Source organism: Salvelinus sp. IW2-2015, linkage group LG1, assembly GCF_002910315.2.
Source record: "Salvelinus sp. IW2-2015 linkage group LG1, ASM291031v2, whole genome shotgun sequence".
Taxonomy (NCBI): domain Eukaryota; kingdom Metazoa; phylum Chordata; class Actinopteri; order Salmoniformes; family Salmonidae; genus Salvelinus; species Salvelinus sp. IW2-2015.
Genome location: NC_036838.1, coordinates 18258791 through 18277625, shown reverse-complemented (window position 1 = coordinate 18277625; position 18835 = coordinate 18258791). Strand labels below are relative to the sequence as shown.

Here is an 18835-nt window from a genome sequence, read left to right as displayed (position 1 = left end):
ACATTTTCTTTGATATCATCTATGGACATATATATTTGGGCCCCAGTGATGACTCCCCTAAACCTAGCACCAGAGACATGCTTTTAATCTTCTTCCCGTTAAGCTCTTCAATTTGCATAATCTTCCTTTGCTAAGTCTGACTACCATAACATATGATTAATCTACATTTTCCAATCAACCGGGCTAGTTTGACTTCACCTATCTTTCTCTAAGCCATTAGTTAGTCACTGTGGTCTCATCAAACACCATCACCACTTCTCATCAAACACCATCACCACTTTCCACTCCAACACATTATTACTCTTGCTTCATACCTTGGCCCTCTTTATGCTTTCTTTACTAGACGTGCCACTGCTTTCAGTATCATGAGCTCTCTTCTCCCTATGTACAATAGTTCCAGTGCAGACCATTCAGGTCCTCTACCTTCACCCTCCCGCTCCATGGCTTTAGAACTGACGGCCATATATAGTTTACATTCCACCACAGCTGTTGCTTCTCCAACGTTTTCCCCATTTCCATCCCGAGCGCATTGTCAAGCCCTCTCTCACACATAAAACACTGGCCAGCCTTGTCCAGATTTATTCGTAGATTTAAAAAATATTCGTAGATAAAGAAAAGGCGTTATACCCATTAATGGGAATAACTTGACATCAAGAAACGCCCCTATCAGAAAACGCCCTCAATTGCTGTCTGCAATTACACCCTTCGCGATAGTCCGCCATATTGTCTCTGAGACAGCAGAAATCATACAGAAGTACAACGGCGAGAGGAAAGAAAGGGAACCTGCCTTCACTTGGATCCCATATTTGATCAAAGAGGTAGCTATATACAATGGAAGTTTGTCCTCTGGTTTAAATTATTTTATGAAATAAACAGTCAGACATGCTAACCGATTTAGCTATCCAAACCAGCAGTGGGACCCGGTGACTAGTTAGCTACCTACTAACGTTACGCATGTAAATTGGGGCGAGAGGGTGATGGTGGRGTAGGGAGACTACCGGTATCAATCCAGTTGGATAACAATTTACAGCTGACAGGTTGATTTCGCAAACTTTTGCCAATTAACGTTAGCGAACTTTAGTAGCTTCACGAGCTAACACAGTTTTGTTATTCCTCAATACAACGAGACACGTTTATTAAACATGGCATTAGTTAACTATTTTAGCCAGACGGCAGCAACACCACTTTTCCCCAAGAGATTGCATCCATTACAGAAGGAGACTATTAATAGCCACATTTTTCAATTAAAACTAGCTAGTGTAATGTCATAATATTATTATATGTAGTGGATGTGAAACTCGCCTGTGGCATGTTGCAACGGAAACCGTTTACTCTATGAACCAAACAGAATTTGTCCAATAGAAACTCAAGTTTTCGTTTAACGTTTTGCAACGTAATCCGCTAAATGAATACACTCCATCAATATCACACCGTCCCTGAATTCTAAAGGCAACTGTTGCTCACATAGTGGTAACTGGTTCTCTCCCCATCCCTTATTGAGCAACAGTTGATTTTAGACCTCAGGGAAGGTGTGATGTACTCCAGGCGATTTTTCACATTCGCACCCCAATGGTGCGGTGACCCGGCAGCTGGTGTTCGGAGGAGTAGGAAGGGGTCAAATGTGGTGGATGTGAAACTCGCCTGGTTGCCGGAGTACATTGGTGATATCACACCTTCCCTGAGATCTAACGCCAACTGTCGCTCAAGGAGTGACTGACTAGCCTGTTGGGGGCGATGAAACAACGGAAGCTATTCAGTTTAAATGGAAGATGGCGCGGGAGCGTGAACTGGGCGGGACTAAAGTTGGAAAGCTGAACGTTGTGCAAATACTCTGCCATATCAGGGCGCGATTGACCAATCGAAGCTCATTTATGGCTTCCAGACTCTACTGGATTGACGTGCACTCTGTTGTACTACTTAGCTGACAAGTTGTAGCATTATGAACGCTAGTCAGTGAGAGTATTGTGCAATGAATGTTGCAGATCTTATATTCTTACCTATCCCAGAAGATGGTACTTCAGTTCTTCAAGTCTAGTCTAATCTGAGGTGTAAGAGCTAGGTCAAAGGAGCCTCTGGGTAAAACCGTTAAACCACAAATGCATTGACTGCTTTGTTAAGTTGGCTCCAGTGAGGATATCTATGACGGGCACCACAGTTATGACCGTTTGTCCATTGCTGGCAAAGATAAGCGAAGGCTTGACTGACTATATTGYAGATGGAATTGGTATATTGGCAAGAAATATGGATGGATATCTTAATTTAGCAATTCAAGCCTGTATGAGTATTATGCGCCTTTTGCTTAAGAAATGYGATTTTTTTCAGTTAAAAATAGAATAAAAAGCCAAATGCTATATTATTTGTGTCTTAAAGTTGCAGCGTTAATGATGAATTMCATCAAACATATTCATGATCATGGACGTAAGAGATGCAGGGTTTTTCCTGGACAAAAATGGGGCATCGGTGCTGGGCGTGGCCATTGGTGCGGCCATTGGTGCGGTCCGGCGACCAAACATTTGAGGTCTGGTGTTGGCCGCAGTGACAACATTTTGCAGTTTTAAAGCAAATTTCCTGCAATTCTACACATTTTGCTATGACTTATGCAATCTGAATGGCTCAAACATAACAAAATTATGCCATGACAAAAATCATTCTTGGAATTTTAAATWCTTCCTGTGCAGCTTTTATTTTGTTGATTGTTTGTTCTCAAAGATGATCTTATTAAAAAAGACATAGGTCCGTTACGCCGCGGGGCGGCAGGTAGCCTAGTGGTTAGAGCGTCGGACTAGTAACCGAAAGGTTGCAAGATCGAATCCCCGAGCTGACAAGATAAAAATCTGTCGTTCTGCCCCTGAACAAGGCAGTTAACCTACTGTTCCTAGGCCGTYATTGAAAATAAGAATTTGTTCTTAACTGACTTGCCTAGTTAAATAAAGGTGAAATAAATAATCTTTTAACATATTTTTTTAATCAACTGTTTGGACATAGGTGGCCCGTCCAAGACTTTACTATGCAGATAAACCCTGGAATGGATTTAGCATGAATTAATTTAACTAGGCAAGTCAGTTAAGAACAAATTCTTATTTACAATGACAGCTTACCCCAGCCAAACCCTAACCGGGACGACACTGGGCCAATTGTGCGCCACACTATGGGACTTCCATTCACGGCCAGTTGTGATACAGCCTGGAATCGAACCAGGGTCTATAGTGACACCTCTAGCACTGAGTAGACCTTTGCACCACTAAGTCAGTAGTCATATAGCTTATCTCGCCAGCCTTAGTAATTTAACATTGTGTCAATACTTTGGCGGTGGTGCAGTGACCCATTTTTAAAAACAACCTACTGGTAGTCAGGCCTGGAATTTTGTATGCAACAATCCATAGCCTTCTAGCTTCTTCTTCACTTTTTTTAGACTTATGGTCAACAAATGCAGTGATATAACTGTGCATCAAATAGATTTTACACACACCTGTTGAAACTTTGTGATTGTCTGCACTGGCCATCAGTTCTTCGGAAAGTCCCCCCCCCCCCCCCCCCCATGTCAATGATGCTTATTTGATCTGGCCTTGGTGATGGTCTCAAATAATCTAAATAATATATGCCATTTAGCAGATGCTTTTACCCAAAGCGACTTACATTCATGCTTGCACACAGTCCCGGGAATCGAACCCACTATCCTGGCGTTGCAAGAGCCATGCGCTACCAACTGAGGTCCACGAATATAACTGACATTGTTTATTTTGTCCCCTCTCTCCCCCCTGTTGTCTCAGCTGTCCAGAGGTTCCCCTGGTGGCTTCCCTTGCTTACAGCCAAAGCCCCCCCCCCCCTTACCCCCTGCCCTGTCACGAAGAGCCCCCCCTACCTTCCCTCTCCCTCTTCCCTCCTCGTCCTTCTCTGCAGTAAGTGGCCCCTCCCCCTCCTCTGCCAAGCTGTTGGTCATGCCAGGACCCGTGCAGAGTCGGGCCCGTGTGTACACAGATGTCAACACACACCGGCCCAGGGAGTACTGGGACTACGATTCCCATGTGGTGGAATGGGGGTACATACCAGTCTCAAGTCACAGTGACATTGGTGCTTGATAAACTATTATGAGGCTGAAACGACTATTTCTCTTCATTCCATGTTAAATCTCAAGGCTAGATCAAGGTCTGCTCCCTTTGTGTMATTTGCAGTTTAATTTTAATTGCCTTGAATGGTGTAATTGACCAAAAAAATTCTGCCYGCAGAAATCAAGATGACTTCCAGTTGGTGCGGAAGCTTGGACGCGGGAAGTACAGTGAAGTGTTTGAAGCAATCAACATCACCAACAACGAGAAGGTTGTGGTGAAAATACTCAAGGTAAGGCCACAATGAGAAATCAATATCATTCAGATCATAGAATCATAGATTGCCATTCGATACAGACTCGCATTGGATTCATATTGAATTAAAATTGCCAAGACAATCAATACAATTGGTCTTTATTTGTGTTCATAGCCCGTCAAGAAGAAGAAAATCAAGCGTGAAATTAAGATCCTGGAGAACCTCCGCGGAGGCCCTAACATCATCGCCCTCAAAGACATTGTCAAAGACCCAGTGGTGAGTAGGAATGGCGGGAAAGGTGTGAAAACACTATTGTTCTTTTAGAGCATGCCATGACTTTGGTGCAACAACCCTTTCTCTTCTTTCAGTCTCGGACACCCGCCTTGGTCTTTGAACATGTCAACAACACTGACTTCAAGGTAAGCCAGTCATCTGTTTTTTTACACCTGAGTCTTATGCACATCGCAGCAAAATGTTTTGCAACGGAAAATGTAAACGTTTCTGATTGGACAAGTTCTGGGGTGTATTCACTAGGATCCAAATGGAAGCAAACTAAACGGGGAGGAGCCTACCTGAATTTATCCAGTAGACTCTAATTTTCAACTGTTTGGACTAATGATTACACCCCAGGTAGTCCCTCTCCGTTTTAGTCTGTTTTCTTCCATTTGGTGCCTAATGAATACGACCCTGATTCTTGACCGTGTACAACATCTCTATTCTGAAACAAAGCCCTGTGAAACCTTCGTTCTTGGCATGCATGCTGTTTCCCCAGTCTCGTGTGTGTGTGTGTGGAGGGACAAAAAGGTGCAGTGCTATGTCTTCCGTGCCAGGATGTTTGTTGTCCTCTGGTTCTATCCTCAATCGCTGGTACACTATGATCAAGTTTGGTGTTGAATTACTTAATAATAGACCTAAATGTTACCATTCAGATGCCCAAGTTGATAGCTTGTGATTTGAATATGGGAATTCTTTGTATTGGATAATGTGTTCAGGTTGCAAAGACCTATACGCGTGTTATTTTCATTTCACTAGGCAAGCCAGTTAAGAACAAATTCTTATTTACAATGACGGCCTAGGAACGGTGGGTTAACTGCCTTGTTCAGGGGCAGAACGACAAATTTTTACCCTGTCAGCTCGGGGAGTCGATCTAGCAACCTTTCGGTATTGGCCCAACGGTCTAACCACTAGGTCCATTATCTACCTGCATGTACTGTTCAGGGTGTAGTTAAATCACTGTATTGATTCACTGCATCTGTTCTTACTTGCAGCAATTGTACCAGACCCTAACAGACTATGACATCCGGTTCTACATGTTCGAGATCCTCAAGGTTAGTCTCGTAATGTTGTAATTTGTGTGAACTATCCCATTAATTTGTGTTAGAAGCCCAGAGACTTTGCCAGACATGAGTCAGCATTTCCCCCTCTCAAAACAAGAACATTCAGGTGCTTAGAGTATAGGGCCCTTGTTTGTCTTTGTCCAATGGTTACATACCAGCTCTCTATTTTGCCATCAACATGTTTGTGCACCGAGACTGGTAGACAACATCTGTTTTGTAATTTCTGCCTTTTATTGCATTACTATGTTGAGTAAACCCCCAGCCTCATCGTTGCTAACCAGAGGCCATTTTGGCTCTTGGCTCTGTGCACAGGCCCTGGACTACTGCCACAGCATGGGAATCATGCACAGGGATGTGAAACCCCACAACGTGATGATTGATCACGAACACCGAAAGGTGAGTGTTTACGACCAATGCGGCGGAGACACAATAACTATCTGATTCGCCCTAGTCAAGACCTTTGTCATCTATTGAATGTGACTACAATATGTAGGTTAGTTTAAATAGAAATTGGATATTGTTCCACAACAATCCTCAATACAATACCCCAAAGTCCAAGTAGTCTCTCCCAGTTTCACTCTGTTTGGTGCCCTAATGAGCACAACCCTGTTGTATTTCTCTCAGTATTGACTTGCCTCTGTTTTGTGTATTCTTCCAGCTGCGCCTTATTGACTGGGGTCTGGCTGAGTTCTACCACCCGGGACAGGAGTACAACGTCCGAGTGGCTTCTCGCTACTTCAAAGGACCCGAGCTTCTGGTCGACTATCAGGTATGTTGTCCTGCTACTGTTATGAATTGTGTGACCAGCTCAGTCTATATTATTTGCTGTTGTGTACATCCCATGTATATGCATACAGATACCCTTTTCACAATACTGAGCTGTGCTGGTTACGCATCCACCATAGTTACTGGAACCGTGCTGGACAGGGCAATGTGAAAACAAAATATCTTTATTTTTTTTCTCTCACCGTCTTTGTGCAGTTGTATGACTACAGTCTGGACATGTGGAGCTTGGGCTGCATGTTGGCCAGCATGATCTTCAGGAAGGAGCCTTTCTTCCACGGMCACGACAACTACGACCAGGTAAACACACACTCTCCAATACTTTGTCCACCATGTCTCAAAGGTCACACACTCATTACCAGTGAAGAAAATAACCTTGGGCCTGTTCAGGAGGGTGTAAGGTTACAGAACAAACAGATAGAAATAGACTGTGTAGAACAGATATGATTCTGTTGGGGACAATAGGGAATCCTGTCAGCTCTATTCATTCCATTTCTATCTGCAGCGTTCAGAGCGTTTCACGTCACTGAATACGCCCCCAGGTGAGATGAATCACCTGATGTTGTTTCTGACTTTGTAGTTAGTAAGAATAGCCAAGGTGTTGGGAACGGAAGACCTGTATGACTACATCGACAAGTACAACATTGAGCTGGAGCCTCGGTTCAATGACATTCTGGGAAGGTACGTTGTCTGTCTTCACTAGTGTGAGTTTTTTACACTGGGTTTGTAAACTCCTTTCTCATAGGGTTTACGGTATGTTGCATGTAAAAAATAAATGCAAGCAGGCCCATTTCCCCCCCCCCCTTTCCCCCCCCCATATTCTCGCCTGAATACACCTTTTATACCTGTTGTGCGCATGCCGGTGAAGAGTGTGTAGATGTGGGTGGGTGTCTATTTTAATAAATCCAATGAATATATATACCATCACAAAGAAATTCATTAGTTTAGGCAGGTCATTATTCATTAGTTAAGATGAAAAAAATGTGTTTTTAAAAGAATATAATAATATATTTGGAGTTAATTGTTACTGGTCTGTGCAGCCTGTAGACTACATGGCAGCACCATGCAAATTAAATCACTAGTTTATTTTGTTGATTAAAGCAGACAATACACACTCACATTCCCTTGCCCTGATCAGTCAACACACGTATATTTTATAGTAAAAATAGAATGGAATATAACAATAAAATAGAAAAATATGGGATCGTGTTGAACCGTGGTCATATAACAAAAGAGTGATAATTTTTAAACAGATCCCAAGCCAACACCTTTTTGAGAATTTGTATGTGCTTGAGAAACCTTAATCTGCTCTTTCCGATCATGTAACTAAAATCAAAATCGGACCTGAATGAACCTCTGTGTAATTTGAAAAAGTCACTTTTGATCCAGGTTTCATTTTTTTCCTATCCTCACTCCGCGTGTTAGGGAGTGATAAAAAAATAAATAGCAATCTATATTTTGAAAAGCATGCGTGTCTCGTGTTCATATTTCACAACATCTGCATGCTTTTGGAGTTGCTTGTACCCGATCGAGCGAAACAATAGGCCTACACTTGATTTCAGGCTTCATTGTTGCGTGCTAAATGTTTCTGATCAGTGATGGATGACTAGATGAGCTACCACCTCCACGTATTTATTTGCCCAGCCAGGGACCAATTGACCAAATTTACAAAAAGATTATGTGAAGCAAAATCACATTGCTTGATTATCAGGCAAGTCACAAGCTTTTGGTTGGGAGTAGGCTACTATGTGAGTGAAGAGCAAAATAATAAACGTGTTAAGCTACATAACTTGCTAGCAACATGTTCTGATTAGTGCTAATACAGCCAACTAGACTATAAGGTGATCATGAGCAGCACTCACCTCAAACTAGCTAACATTTCCCCAGCCTAATTGTAACCAAATATCCAAACAGATTCAGTGAAAACAAAAACCTGACATTGATTGATTTATCCAGAGTCCCCACGCTGTCCCAGTCAAAACAGTGCTGAAATGATCATATAGTTGACCACACGCAGGTATCGCTTCAAATGTATCATAACGATTGGATAAGTTGAGGAGTTTCGGCGCGCAACAAAGTGATACATGCCTGTCAGTGTAGTGTGCGCCAATGCCTCTTCAGCATTACTGCCATTTTTGTGTTTAACATTTTTCATAATGGCAAGAACAAGTTTGATGTCGGACAACAACAATAGAATGTTCATGATTTAATGCATGTCAAAGACGGTAAGATGAAAGGGGACTTTTATACTGAGGGGTTGGTGGGACTTTTTAAACACATTGCAGCAATCATGACTAGGTCGGTTGGCAGGAAAAATAAAACTACAGGCTTTGTTGCTGGAAATAGCCCCCCCCCCCTCGGTTTCGTCTTAGTTTGAAAGGGATATTAGTTGTTCCTGCCATAAACAACACCTGAATCTAGACACYGCTGTGCATAGGGGTTTTTCTTTTCTTCTTTTTTTGCACTGCTGCTAACCTGCTCTCCCCTTCCAGACACTCTCGTAAGCGGTGGGAGCGCTTCGTCCACAGTGAGAACCAGCACCTGGTCAGCCCCGAGGCCCTGGACTTCCTGGACAAGCTGCTGCGCTATGACCATCAGGCCCGGCTGACCGCCCACGAGGCCATGGATCACCCTTACTGTAAGTGCGAGGAGGGATCCAGTTGCCAGTACATTTAGCCGAACTGCAAAGTCAAAATTGGCTATATCGTGAAAACAAAATGTAAGGTTAGGGGTATGGTTAATCAGACCATGGACCCATATTGATGAGATTGGAAGGGACCTGTGGTTTATCGCAGGGGTAGGCAAAATACTGCAGAATTATTATTTTTTTCAGCCCTCAGTGGATTTAGTTTTCTGGGTAGGGTGGAAATTATTATTTTGGTTTAGAAAACTCCAGGGCACAATTGAATGCCTTAAACTCAATAGAAAAGGATGTAGAAATGACAATGGACCTACAGGTAACTGACAAAAAAATGGAAACACTTAAGTAAATGAGGGTTACAAAGTATATTGAATGCGGGTGTGGTTTCTGAGTTAATTAAGCAATTAACATCCTATCATGCTTAGGGTCATGTGTAAAAATGCTGTACTGGCCATTATTTTGGCTACCATGGCTATGACCCCATAGGATGACAATGCCCCCTTAAACAGGGCACGAGTGGTTAYTGAATAGTTTSATGAGCATGAAAACGATGTAAACCATATGCCGTCTCAGTCACCAGATCTCAACCCARTTGAWCACTTGTGGGAGATTCTGGAGTGGTGCCTGAGACAGCTTTTTCCATCAACAAAACACTAAATGATTGAATTTCTCATGGAGGAGTGGTGTCACATCCCACCAATAGAGTTCCAGACACTTGTAGAATCTACGCCAATGAGCATTGAAGCTGTTCTGGCTCGTGKTGGCCCCACACTCTAAGACACTTTGTTGGTGTTTCCTTGATTTAGTCAGTTACCTGAATATTAACTGCTGTTTTTCTGCCCCGCAAATGTATTTTGACACAAATCACAGGCTTGTTATGACCGGGGTTACTTGGCATCTCAACCAAATTTCTCTGTTGAATGCWACTCGCAGCTAAAAGGTATAAGTTATTTTCATGTAATGAAGGAGCAGGGAGTTTTAGTCATTCGTAGGCTGTATGTCATGCTATAAGAAGATGATTTTGTTTGCTCTAATCCGGGTCTTGTTCATTAGGGCACACTAGCAAAACGTTTTACAACGGCAAACAAAAACAAGCATRTCTTGTTGGAAACGTTCAGGTAGCGCCGCCTCGGTTTACTCTGCTTTCCTTCATTTTGTGTGWAATGAACACGACCCAGTTCACTGGTTATCTGCAGTTCCTTATGACCATCTACTTGCAGTGACTAGGGACTCGAGACTAGAGATTGTTCACTGTTTTTAATATGAGTTCTTTTGTCCACAAAGATACTGTTGTGAAAGACCAGGGTCGCATGCCGGGGTCGGCTAACCCGTCCGGCGGAAATACTGCTGTAAGCACAGCCAACATGGTCCCTGGTGAGTGCAAACACACACACCCTAATCATCCTAACCCTCCCACCCATGCATCCTCATCTGAACTCCCAGAGACTCCCATCACTCAGTGTTAAGGAGGATGTTTTGTCTGCGGGAGGCCAAGTTTGGAAATCAAATTGAATCAAGCAGCCGACTTGGTCTGTGTTAAGATTGAATTAAGCAGCTATATTTGTCCATGCAAATTGGACAATCTTCTATCAAGGGTTACCACATTGTCATAATTGACATACTGTAATTCAATCCAATACATTTCATAAGAGCTAAACTCACCATATGCCAGTGCGCATCCCTTGTCATCTTTCTTATGTAACTCATTGGTTATACAGACCTGCCAACATGCACGCATTTTGCGTACCAACTACGCAATTCTCTGTCCATGTACGCAGGTACGAGATCCGAGTTAAAAGTACACAGAAATAAATAAGGCCTCATTTAAATAAATAAAAAACATGTGTATATATATATATATATATATATATATATTTTTTTACATTTCAGTAATAAAAAATGTATCCACTGAGTGAATCTAACATCCCGATTCTTGAGCTGCAACACACGGGCATGTACGAAGTTTGTGTCAACGGACATGGAGATGAATACATCATTATTGGATGTAGCTACCCCGTGTCTGCCCCTCCTCCTGTTTGTTGTGATGCTGAGTTCGCCGACTGTCAGCTGTACGTAAACACATGGACAAATCCCTTTCTCGAATCCGTGTGTTGTGGAAAGGTTAACACTAATTGTTTCAAGCTAACGTTAGCGAACACAAGATTGACATTCAGTGGGCTCTAAAGTKCCAGCAGTTCACTTGCATCTGCTAGTGAAAGAAATTAAATGCATATGCGAAAAATAACTGGTCGCATTTGTGCGATTGTGATATACTTTTAATTCTGCGTCCCATTAGTTGTATTTTCCACGTAACATCACGAGGATCACGCAACCTGATAGACAGCAACTGTAATGATGATCCACGTCACAAAAAGCATTACAAAAGTATAATAAAATAATAAATCTAACATCTTGGCATTAAATGGAGTCGGGAGTTTAGAAGACCGCTCGATGAAGAATGAATGAGCGTCCAGTATTAGCTATAGAGGCAATGCTTCTGAAATGCCTTTGCACCAGATTTGAGATTTGATCAATTTTGAAAATCTGAAATCTTGTATGCGCTGCAAAGAAACACAATAGAGACCTTCACATCGGCTGAAACACCGGGCTCTTCTAGCGAACCGCGTTCAGATTCCCTTTGCGGTAGCCTACTTAAGTTTAGCCAGTTTGCTGTCTGTGTCGATGCGATGATTTGTTTTTATCTTGTTCAAAATGATTTTGCTTTTAGGGTTGATTAGGAACCGTGTCTAAAAAGCCAATACTTGTGAGCTGGCCCTAGTGATTGGCCCCTGTTTGAGAGGTGACAAGCATTCCTCTACTATAGAGACTAAACTTGGGGGCATGTGCTAAGAAAAACGTTATAGACAACTATCTCCATTCTACACTTGTACATGTAATGGAATAAACATACAATCTGTGCTAATTACACAAAACATTTATTTATTTTAAATGTTCTGTACTTATCAGTGTGAATCTTTTATTTATGTWTTGTACATACCTTTTCAGAGGGCTGAACTGAACCAGGTGTGATCCATAATGTTTGTCTAAGCACACGAATCTCCAATTTGCCGCGCGCGTCTGGTACTCTAAAAAGTTGGACAGGGTTGGCAGGTCTGGTTATACTGTAGCTCACTGCATCATCAGAACTCCCTTGGAAGAGTGTTTTCTAAGTAACCCCCGTGGTTATCTCTGAGGTGTTCGGTGGTTAAGCTAAATTCCCCTTTTTTCCTCTCAAGGTATATCTGCCTTGCCAGCTGCTACTGCCCTGGGCACCCTCACCGGCTCGCCCGTCCTCTCTGCTGCCACCAACGCCCTGAGCACCCCTGTGCCCGCCGCCGTTAGTGCCCCCCAGTGATGGCACCCCTAGGGGAGCAAACCTATKGGTGCCACTCACGCAGGCACGCACCAACATCTCTACTTACTCAGTCAGTCCGACTGCCCTGAGATCCAGGAATGCCGACCTCTGAAGGCTCTCTCGCCTGAACAATGTTTATTTGTTTCTCCTTGAATGAACTTGAGTTAACCAGACATGAAATGAATGTTCTGTGTAATCGACACATGCAGGTATTTATTTCATCTTGATGGCTGTGTGTGTGGCTATGTCCACAATCTGAGAATGAGTCACGAATCCAAGGGTGATGGGGGTTTCTCCCCCTCGAACACGTTTTCTTTTGTACATTACTGACAAGTAGTTAATCGGAAGGTAACAGGAAAGGGACATTAGCATTTAGACCAAAAGGAGCAGTCTGCAGTTTACTAATGCAACCTTGTCAAACGAGCGCTGGCGAGCACACCTTAAGCAATTCCCATATTTAGTCCAGTCTACTACTCTATACCACCATTATGAAAGACTTCCCCACGGTATTTGGAAGTGTTTGGTGCTGTTCTGTGCTCCAGTGGTGTGTTGAAACACTGAAGCTGCCTCACTCAAYGTATCCTAATGACACTTCAGCCTGAATAGTATGTCTTGCCTTTCTACTGTACTGGATACCTAGTTTTTGATGTAAGGGTTCCCTGACAGTTTTCCTTTTTTTTTACTGAAATGCTGTGGTATTCTGGATGGGTTTAATTTACTGTGGCAATGGTTTGATGGCAGTATTGTCATTCRATCCCTTCGAAAGCCAGGCAAAGCTATCTGTTCTGTTATTTAGAAAWGTTTCTCTCAAACTTGCTGCTTTCCAGTTCCTTGATTTAATTCAAGTCGTGAAAAACTGTTTACTCAATCGCTTGAGAAAGAGGAGACTGACTAAACCTTTTTGTTTTCTCGGGGAGAGTAAGTTATATGTGGAGAAAATATGGATGGTGTTAGATATAAGATCACAACTGAATATGAAGGCACCGGAGTCCTGGTTAAGTTGGCTTGAAATGTGTTTATCTATCTGCTGAGGAAAGTGGTTTTCTTTTTGTATTAAGTTTGTTTCGGGGGTAAGTTTCTTGGATCGATCACCTGTTTGGCTAACACTTACGGTGGTAAGAAAAAGTATGTGCACCCTTTGGAAATAYCCGGATTTCTGCATAAATTGGTGGTAAAATCTGATTTTCATCTAGGTCACAACAATACACAGTCTGCTTAAACTAATAACACACAAACAATTATACGCTTTCATGTCTTTATTGAACACACCGTGTGAACATTCACAGTGCAGGGTGGAAAAAGTATGTGAACCCTTGGATTTAATAACTGGTTGACCCTCCTTTGGCAGCAATAACCTCAACCAAATGCTTTCTGTAGTTGCGCATCAGACCTGTACAACGGTCAGGAGGAATTTTGGACCACCTCTTTACAAAACTGTTTCAGTTCAGCAATATTCTTGGGATGTCTGGTGTGAATTGCTTTCTTGAGGTCATGCCACAGCATCTCAATCGGATTGAGGTCAGGACTCTGACTGGGCCACTCCAGAAGGAGTATTTTCTTCTGTTGAAGCCATTCTGTTGTTGATTTACTTCTGTGTTTTGGGTCGTTGTCCTGTTGCATCACCCAACTTCTGTTCAGCTTTAATTGGTGGACATATAGCCTTACATTCTCCTGCAAAATGTCTTGATAAACTTGGGAATTCATTTKTCCGTCGATGATAGCAAGCTGTCGCGGCCCTGAGGCAGCAAAGCAGCCCCAAACCATGATGCTCCCTCCACCATACTTCACAGTTGGGATGAGGTTTTGATGTTGGTGTGCTGTGCATTTTTTCTCTCCACACAGTGTTGTGTGTTCCTTTCAAACAACTCAACTGTAGTTTCTTCTGTCCACAGAATATTTTGCCAGTATCGCTGTGGAAAATCCAGGTGCACTTTTGCAAACTTCAGATGTGCAGAAATGTKTTTTTTTGGACAGCAGTGGCTTCTTCCGTGATGTTCTGCCATGAACAGCATTCTTGTTTAGTGTTTTAGGTACTGTAGACTAGTCAACAGAGATTTCTTTAAGTCTTTAGCTGACATTCTAGGATTCTTCTTAACCTCATTGAGCATTCTGCGCTGTGCTCTTGCAGTCATCTTTGCTGGACGGCCACTCCTAGGGAGAGTAGCAACAGTGCTGAACTTTCTCCATTTTATAGACAACTTGTCTTACTGTGGACTGATGAACATCAAGGCTTTTAGAGATACTTTTGTAACCTTTTCCAGCTTTATGCAAGTCAACATTTCTTAATCTTAGGTCTTCTGAATTCTCTCTTGTTCGGGGCATGGTTCACATCAGGCAATGCTTCTTGTGAATAGCAAACTCAAATTCTGTGAGTGTTTTTTAAAGGGCAAGGCAGCTCTAACCAACATCTCSAATCTCGTCTCATTGATTGGACTCCAGGTTAGCTGACTCCTGACTTAATTTAGTTTTTGGAGGAGTCATTAGTCTAGTGGTTCACATTCCAACCTACACTGTGAATGTTTAAATGATGTATTCAATATAGACAAGAAAAATACAATAATTTGTGTTATTAGTTTAAGCACACGGTTTGTTTATGTTGTGACTTAGATGAAGATCAGGTCAAATTTGATGACCAATTTATGCAGAAATCCAGTTAATTCCAAAGGGTTCACATACTTTCTTGCCACTGTAGATACTGGAAGATGTATTGAACTTGAAGGGGTAACATTTTCCCTGCGTTTTAGTGCCATAAATGGAAATCTTGTGTAAGGATAGACCCTGCTGTACATATGCATCCTTTTTTTCCATTTGAAATCTCAATATATGAAAAATACATGCATACATGAACAAAGTTGAGTCCTTACATCACTGTATATATTTTTATGTCCTTATATGTGTTAATAAACACGTGTTTTATTTATCAAGTAAATCTGATTGTATTGCAAAAAATGTCAGTGTCCCCTGATTGTAAGATTTTACAAACATTACTTTCCTTAGTATTCTTTTGAGAGGTCACTTACAGTGCATTTGGAAAGTATTCAGACCCCTTCCTTTTTCCACATTTTGTTACAACCTTATTCTAAATTGTATTAAATAGTTTTTTTTCTCATCAATCTACACACAATACCTCATAATGACAAAGCATAAACAGGTTTTTAGAAACAGTTACACATTTATAATAATGTATTTTTAAAATATCACATTTACATAAGTAATAAGTCCTTTTACTCATTACTTTGTTGAAGCACCTATGGCAGCGATTACAGCCTCGGGTCTTCTTGGTTATGACGCTACAAGCTTGGCACACCTGTATTTGCGGAGTTTCTCCCATTCTTCTCTCCAGATCCTCTCAAGCGCTGTCAGGTTGGATGGGGAGCTTCSCTGTACCGCTATTTTCAGGTCTCCAGAGATGTTCGATCAGGTTCAAGTATTTTATTAGGATCCCCATTAGCTGTTGCAAAAGCAGCAGCTACTCTTCCTGGGGTCCACATGAAACAATACAGAACATAGAACATCTATAGACAAGAACAGCTCAAGGACAGAACTACATAGATTTAAAGTCTGGGCTCTGGCTGGGCCACTCAAGGACATTCAGAGACTTGTTCCGAAGCCACTCCTGCATTGTCTTGGCTGTGTGCTTAGTGTTGTTGTCCTGTTGTAAGGTGAACCTTCGCCTCAGTCTGAGGTCTTGAGCACTCTGGAGCAGGTTTTCATCAAGGATCTCTCTGTACTTTGCTCCTTTCATCTGCGACTCGATCTTGACTAGTCTCCCAGTCCCTGCCGCTGAAAAACATCCCCAGAGCATGATGATGCTGCCACCACTATGCTTCACCGTAGGGATGGTGCCAGGTTTCCTCCAGGTGTGACGCTTGGCATTCAGGCCAAAGATTTCAATCTTGGTTTCATCAGACCAGAGAATCTTGTTTCTCTTGGTCAGAGTCCTCTAGGTGCCTTTTGTCAAACTCCAAGTGGGCTGTCATGTGCCTTTTACGGAGGAGTGGCTCTACCATAAAGGCCTGATTGGTGGGGTGCTGCAGAGATGGTTGTCCTTCTGGTAGGTTCTCCCATCTCCACAGAGAGACTCTGGAGCTCTGTCAGAGTGACCATTGGGTTCTTGGTCACCTCTCTGACCAAGGCCCTTCTCCCCCGCTTTCTCAGTTTGGCCAGCTCTAGGAAGAGTCTTGGTGGTTCCAAATGTCTTCCATTTAAGAATGATGGAGGCCACTGTGTTCTTGGGAACCTTCAAAGCTGCAGACGTTTTTTGGTATACTTGCCCAGATCTGTGCCTCAACACAATCCTGTCTAAGAGCTCTACAGACAATTCCTTCGACCTCATGGCTTGATTTTTGATCTGACATGCACTGTCAACTGTGGGACCTTATATAGACTGGTATGTGCCTTTCCAAATCATGTCCAATCAATTGAATTTACCACAGGTGGACTCCAATCAAGTTGTAGAAACATCTCAAGTATGATCAATGGAAACAGGATGCGGCTGAGCTCAATTTCGAGTCTCATAGGCAAAGGGTCTGAATACTTATGTACAGTTGAAGTCGGAAGTTTGCATACACTTAGGTTGGAGTCATTAAAACTCCTTTTTCAACCACTCCACAAATTTCTTGTTAACAAACGATGCTTTTGGCAAGTCGGTTTGGACATCTACTTTGTGCATGACACAAGTCATTTTTCCAACAATTGTTTACAGATTATTTCACTTATAATTCACTGTATCACAATTCCAGTGGGTCAGAAGTTTACATACACTAAGTTGACTGTGCCTTTAAACAGCTTGGAAAATTCCAGAAAATGATGTCATGGCTTTAGAAGCTTCTGATAGGTTAATTGACATAATTTGAGTCAAAAAAAATGATCACCACCTCAAGCTGAACCTCGGCAAGACGGAGCTGCTCTTCCTCCCGGGGAAGGACTGCCCGTTCCATGATATCGTCGCCATCACGGTTGACAACTCCATTGTGTCCTCCTCCCAGAGTGCTAAGAACCTTGGCGTGATCCTGGACAACACCCTGTCGTTCTCAACTAACATCAAGGCGGTGACCCGTTCCTGTAGGTTCATGCTCTACAACATTCGCAGAGTACGACCTTGCCTCACGCAGGAAGCGGCGCAGGTCCTAATCCAGGCACTTGTCATCTCCGTCTGGATTACTGCAACTCGCTGTTGGCTGGGCTCCCTGCCTGTGCCATTAAACCCCTACAACTCATCCAGAACGCCGCAGCCCGTTGGTGTTCAACTTTCCCAAGTTCTCTCACGTCACCCCGCTCCTCCGCTCTCTCCACTGGCTTCCAGTTGAAGCTCGCATCCGTTACAAGACCATGGTGCTTGCCTACGGAGCTGTGAGGGGAACGGCACCTCCGTACCTTCAGGCTCTGATCAGGCCTACACCCAAACAAGGGCACTGCGTTCATCCACCTCTGGCCTGCTCGCCTCCCTACCTCTGAGGAAGTACAGTTCCCGCTCAGCCAGTCAAAACTGTTCGCTCTCTGGCACCCCAATGGTGGAACAAACTCCCTCACGACGCCAGGTCAGCGGAGTCAATCACACCTCCGGAGACACCTGAAACCCCACCTCTTTAAGGAATACCTAGGATAGGATAAAGTAATCCTTCTAACCCCCCTTAAAAGAGTTAGATGCACTATTGTAAAGTGGTTGTTCCACTGGACATCATAAGGTGAATGCACCAATTTGTAAGTCGCTCTGGATAAGAGCGTCTGCTAAATGACTTAAATGTAAATGTAAATGTAATTGGAGGTGTACCTGTGAATGTATTTCAAGGCCTACCTTCAAACTCAGTGCCTCTTTGCTTGACATCATGGGAAAATCAAAAGAAATCAGCCAGACCTCAGAAATAAGATTGTAGACCTCCACAAGTCTGGTTCATCCTTGGGAGCAATTTCCAAATCCTGAAGGTACCACGTTCATCTGTACAACAATAGTACGCAAGTATAAACACCATGGGACCACGCAGCTGTCATACGCTCAGGAAGGAGACACGTTCTGTCTCTAGAGATGAACGTATTTTGGTGCGAAAAGTGAAAATCAATCCAGAACAACAGCAAAGGACCTTGTGAAGATGCTGGAGGAAACAGGTCCAAAAGTATCTATATCCACAGTAAAACAAGTCCTATATCGACATAACCTGCACATGGGGACAAAGATCGTACTTTTTGGAGTAATGTCCTCTGGTCTGATGAAACAAAAATAGAACTGTTTGGCCATAATGACCATCGTTATGTTTGAAGGAAAAAGTGGGAGGCTGCAAGCCATAGAACACCATCCAACCGTGAAGCACGGGGGTGGGAGAGCATCATGTTGTGGGGGTGCTTTGCTGCAGGAGGGACTGGTGCATTTCACAAAATAGATGGCATCATGAGGATGGACAATTATGTGGATATATTGAA

At 42.8% G+C, this 18835-nt stretch overlaps 1 protein-coding gene and 1 non-coding gene across 2 annotated transcripts; both read left to right on the top strand.

The window, feature by feature from the left end:
- The first annotated feature begins 722 nt into the window (after window positions 1–722).
- On the top strand, window positions 723–12514 carry LOC111962014 (casein kinase II subunit alpha). Its single transcript, XM_023984758.2, has 13 exons — window positions 723–818; window positions 3771–4039; window positions 4227–4338; window positions 4477–4578; window positions 4671–4721; window positions 5571–5630; window positions 5952–6035; window positions 6298–6408; window positions 6621–6722; window positions 7003–7103; window positions 8915–9060; window positions 10348–10437; window positions 12300–12514. The coding sequence occupies exons 2-13, from the start codon at window positions 3939–3941 to the stop codon at window positions 12416–12418; spliced, it is 1179 nt and encodes a 392-aa protein (XP_023840526.1). The 5' UTR covers window positions 723–818; window positions 3771–3938; the 3' UTR covers window positions 12419–12514.
- LOC111971096 (small nucleolar RNA SNORA57) lies at window positions 5042–5177 on the top strand. Its single transcript, XR_002878217.1, has one exon. It is a non-coding gene; the product is annotated as a small nucleolar RNA SNORA57 (small nucleolar RNA).
- Window positions 12515–18835: the final 6321 nt, after the last annotated feature.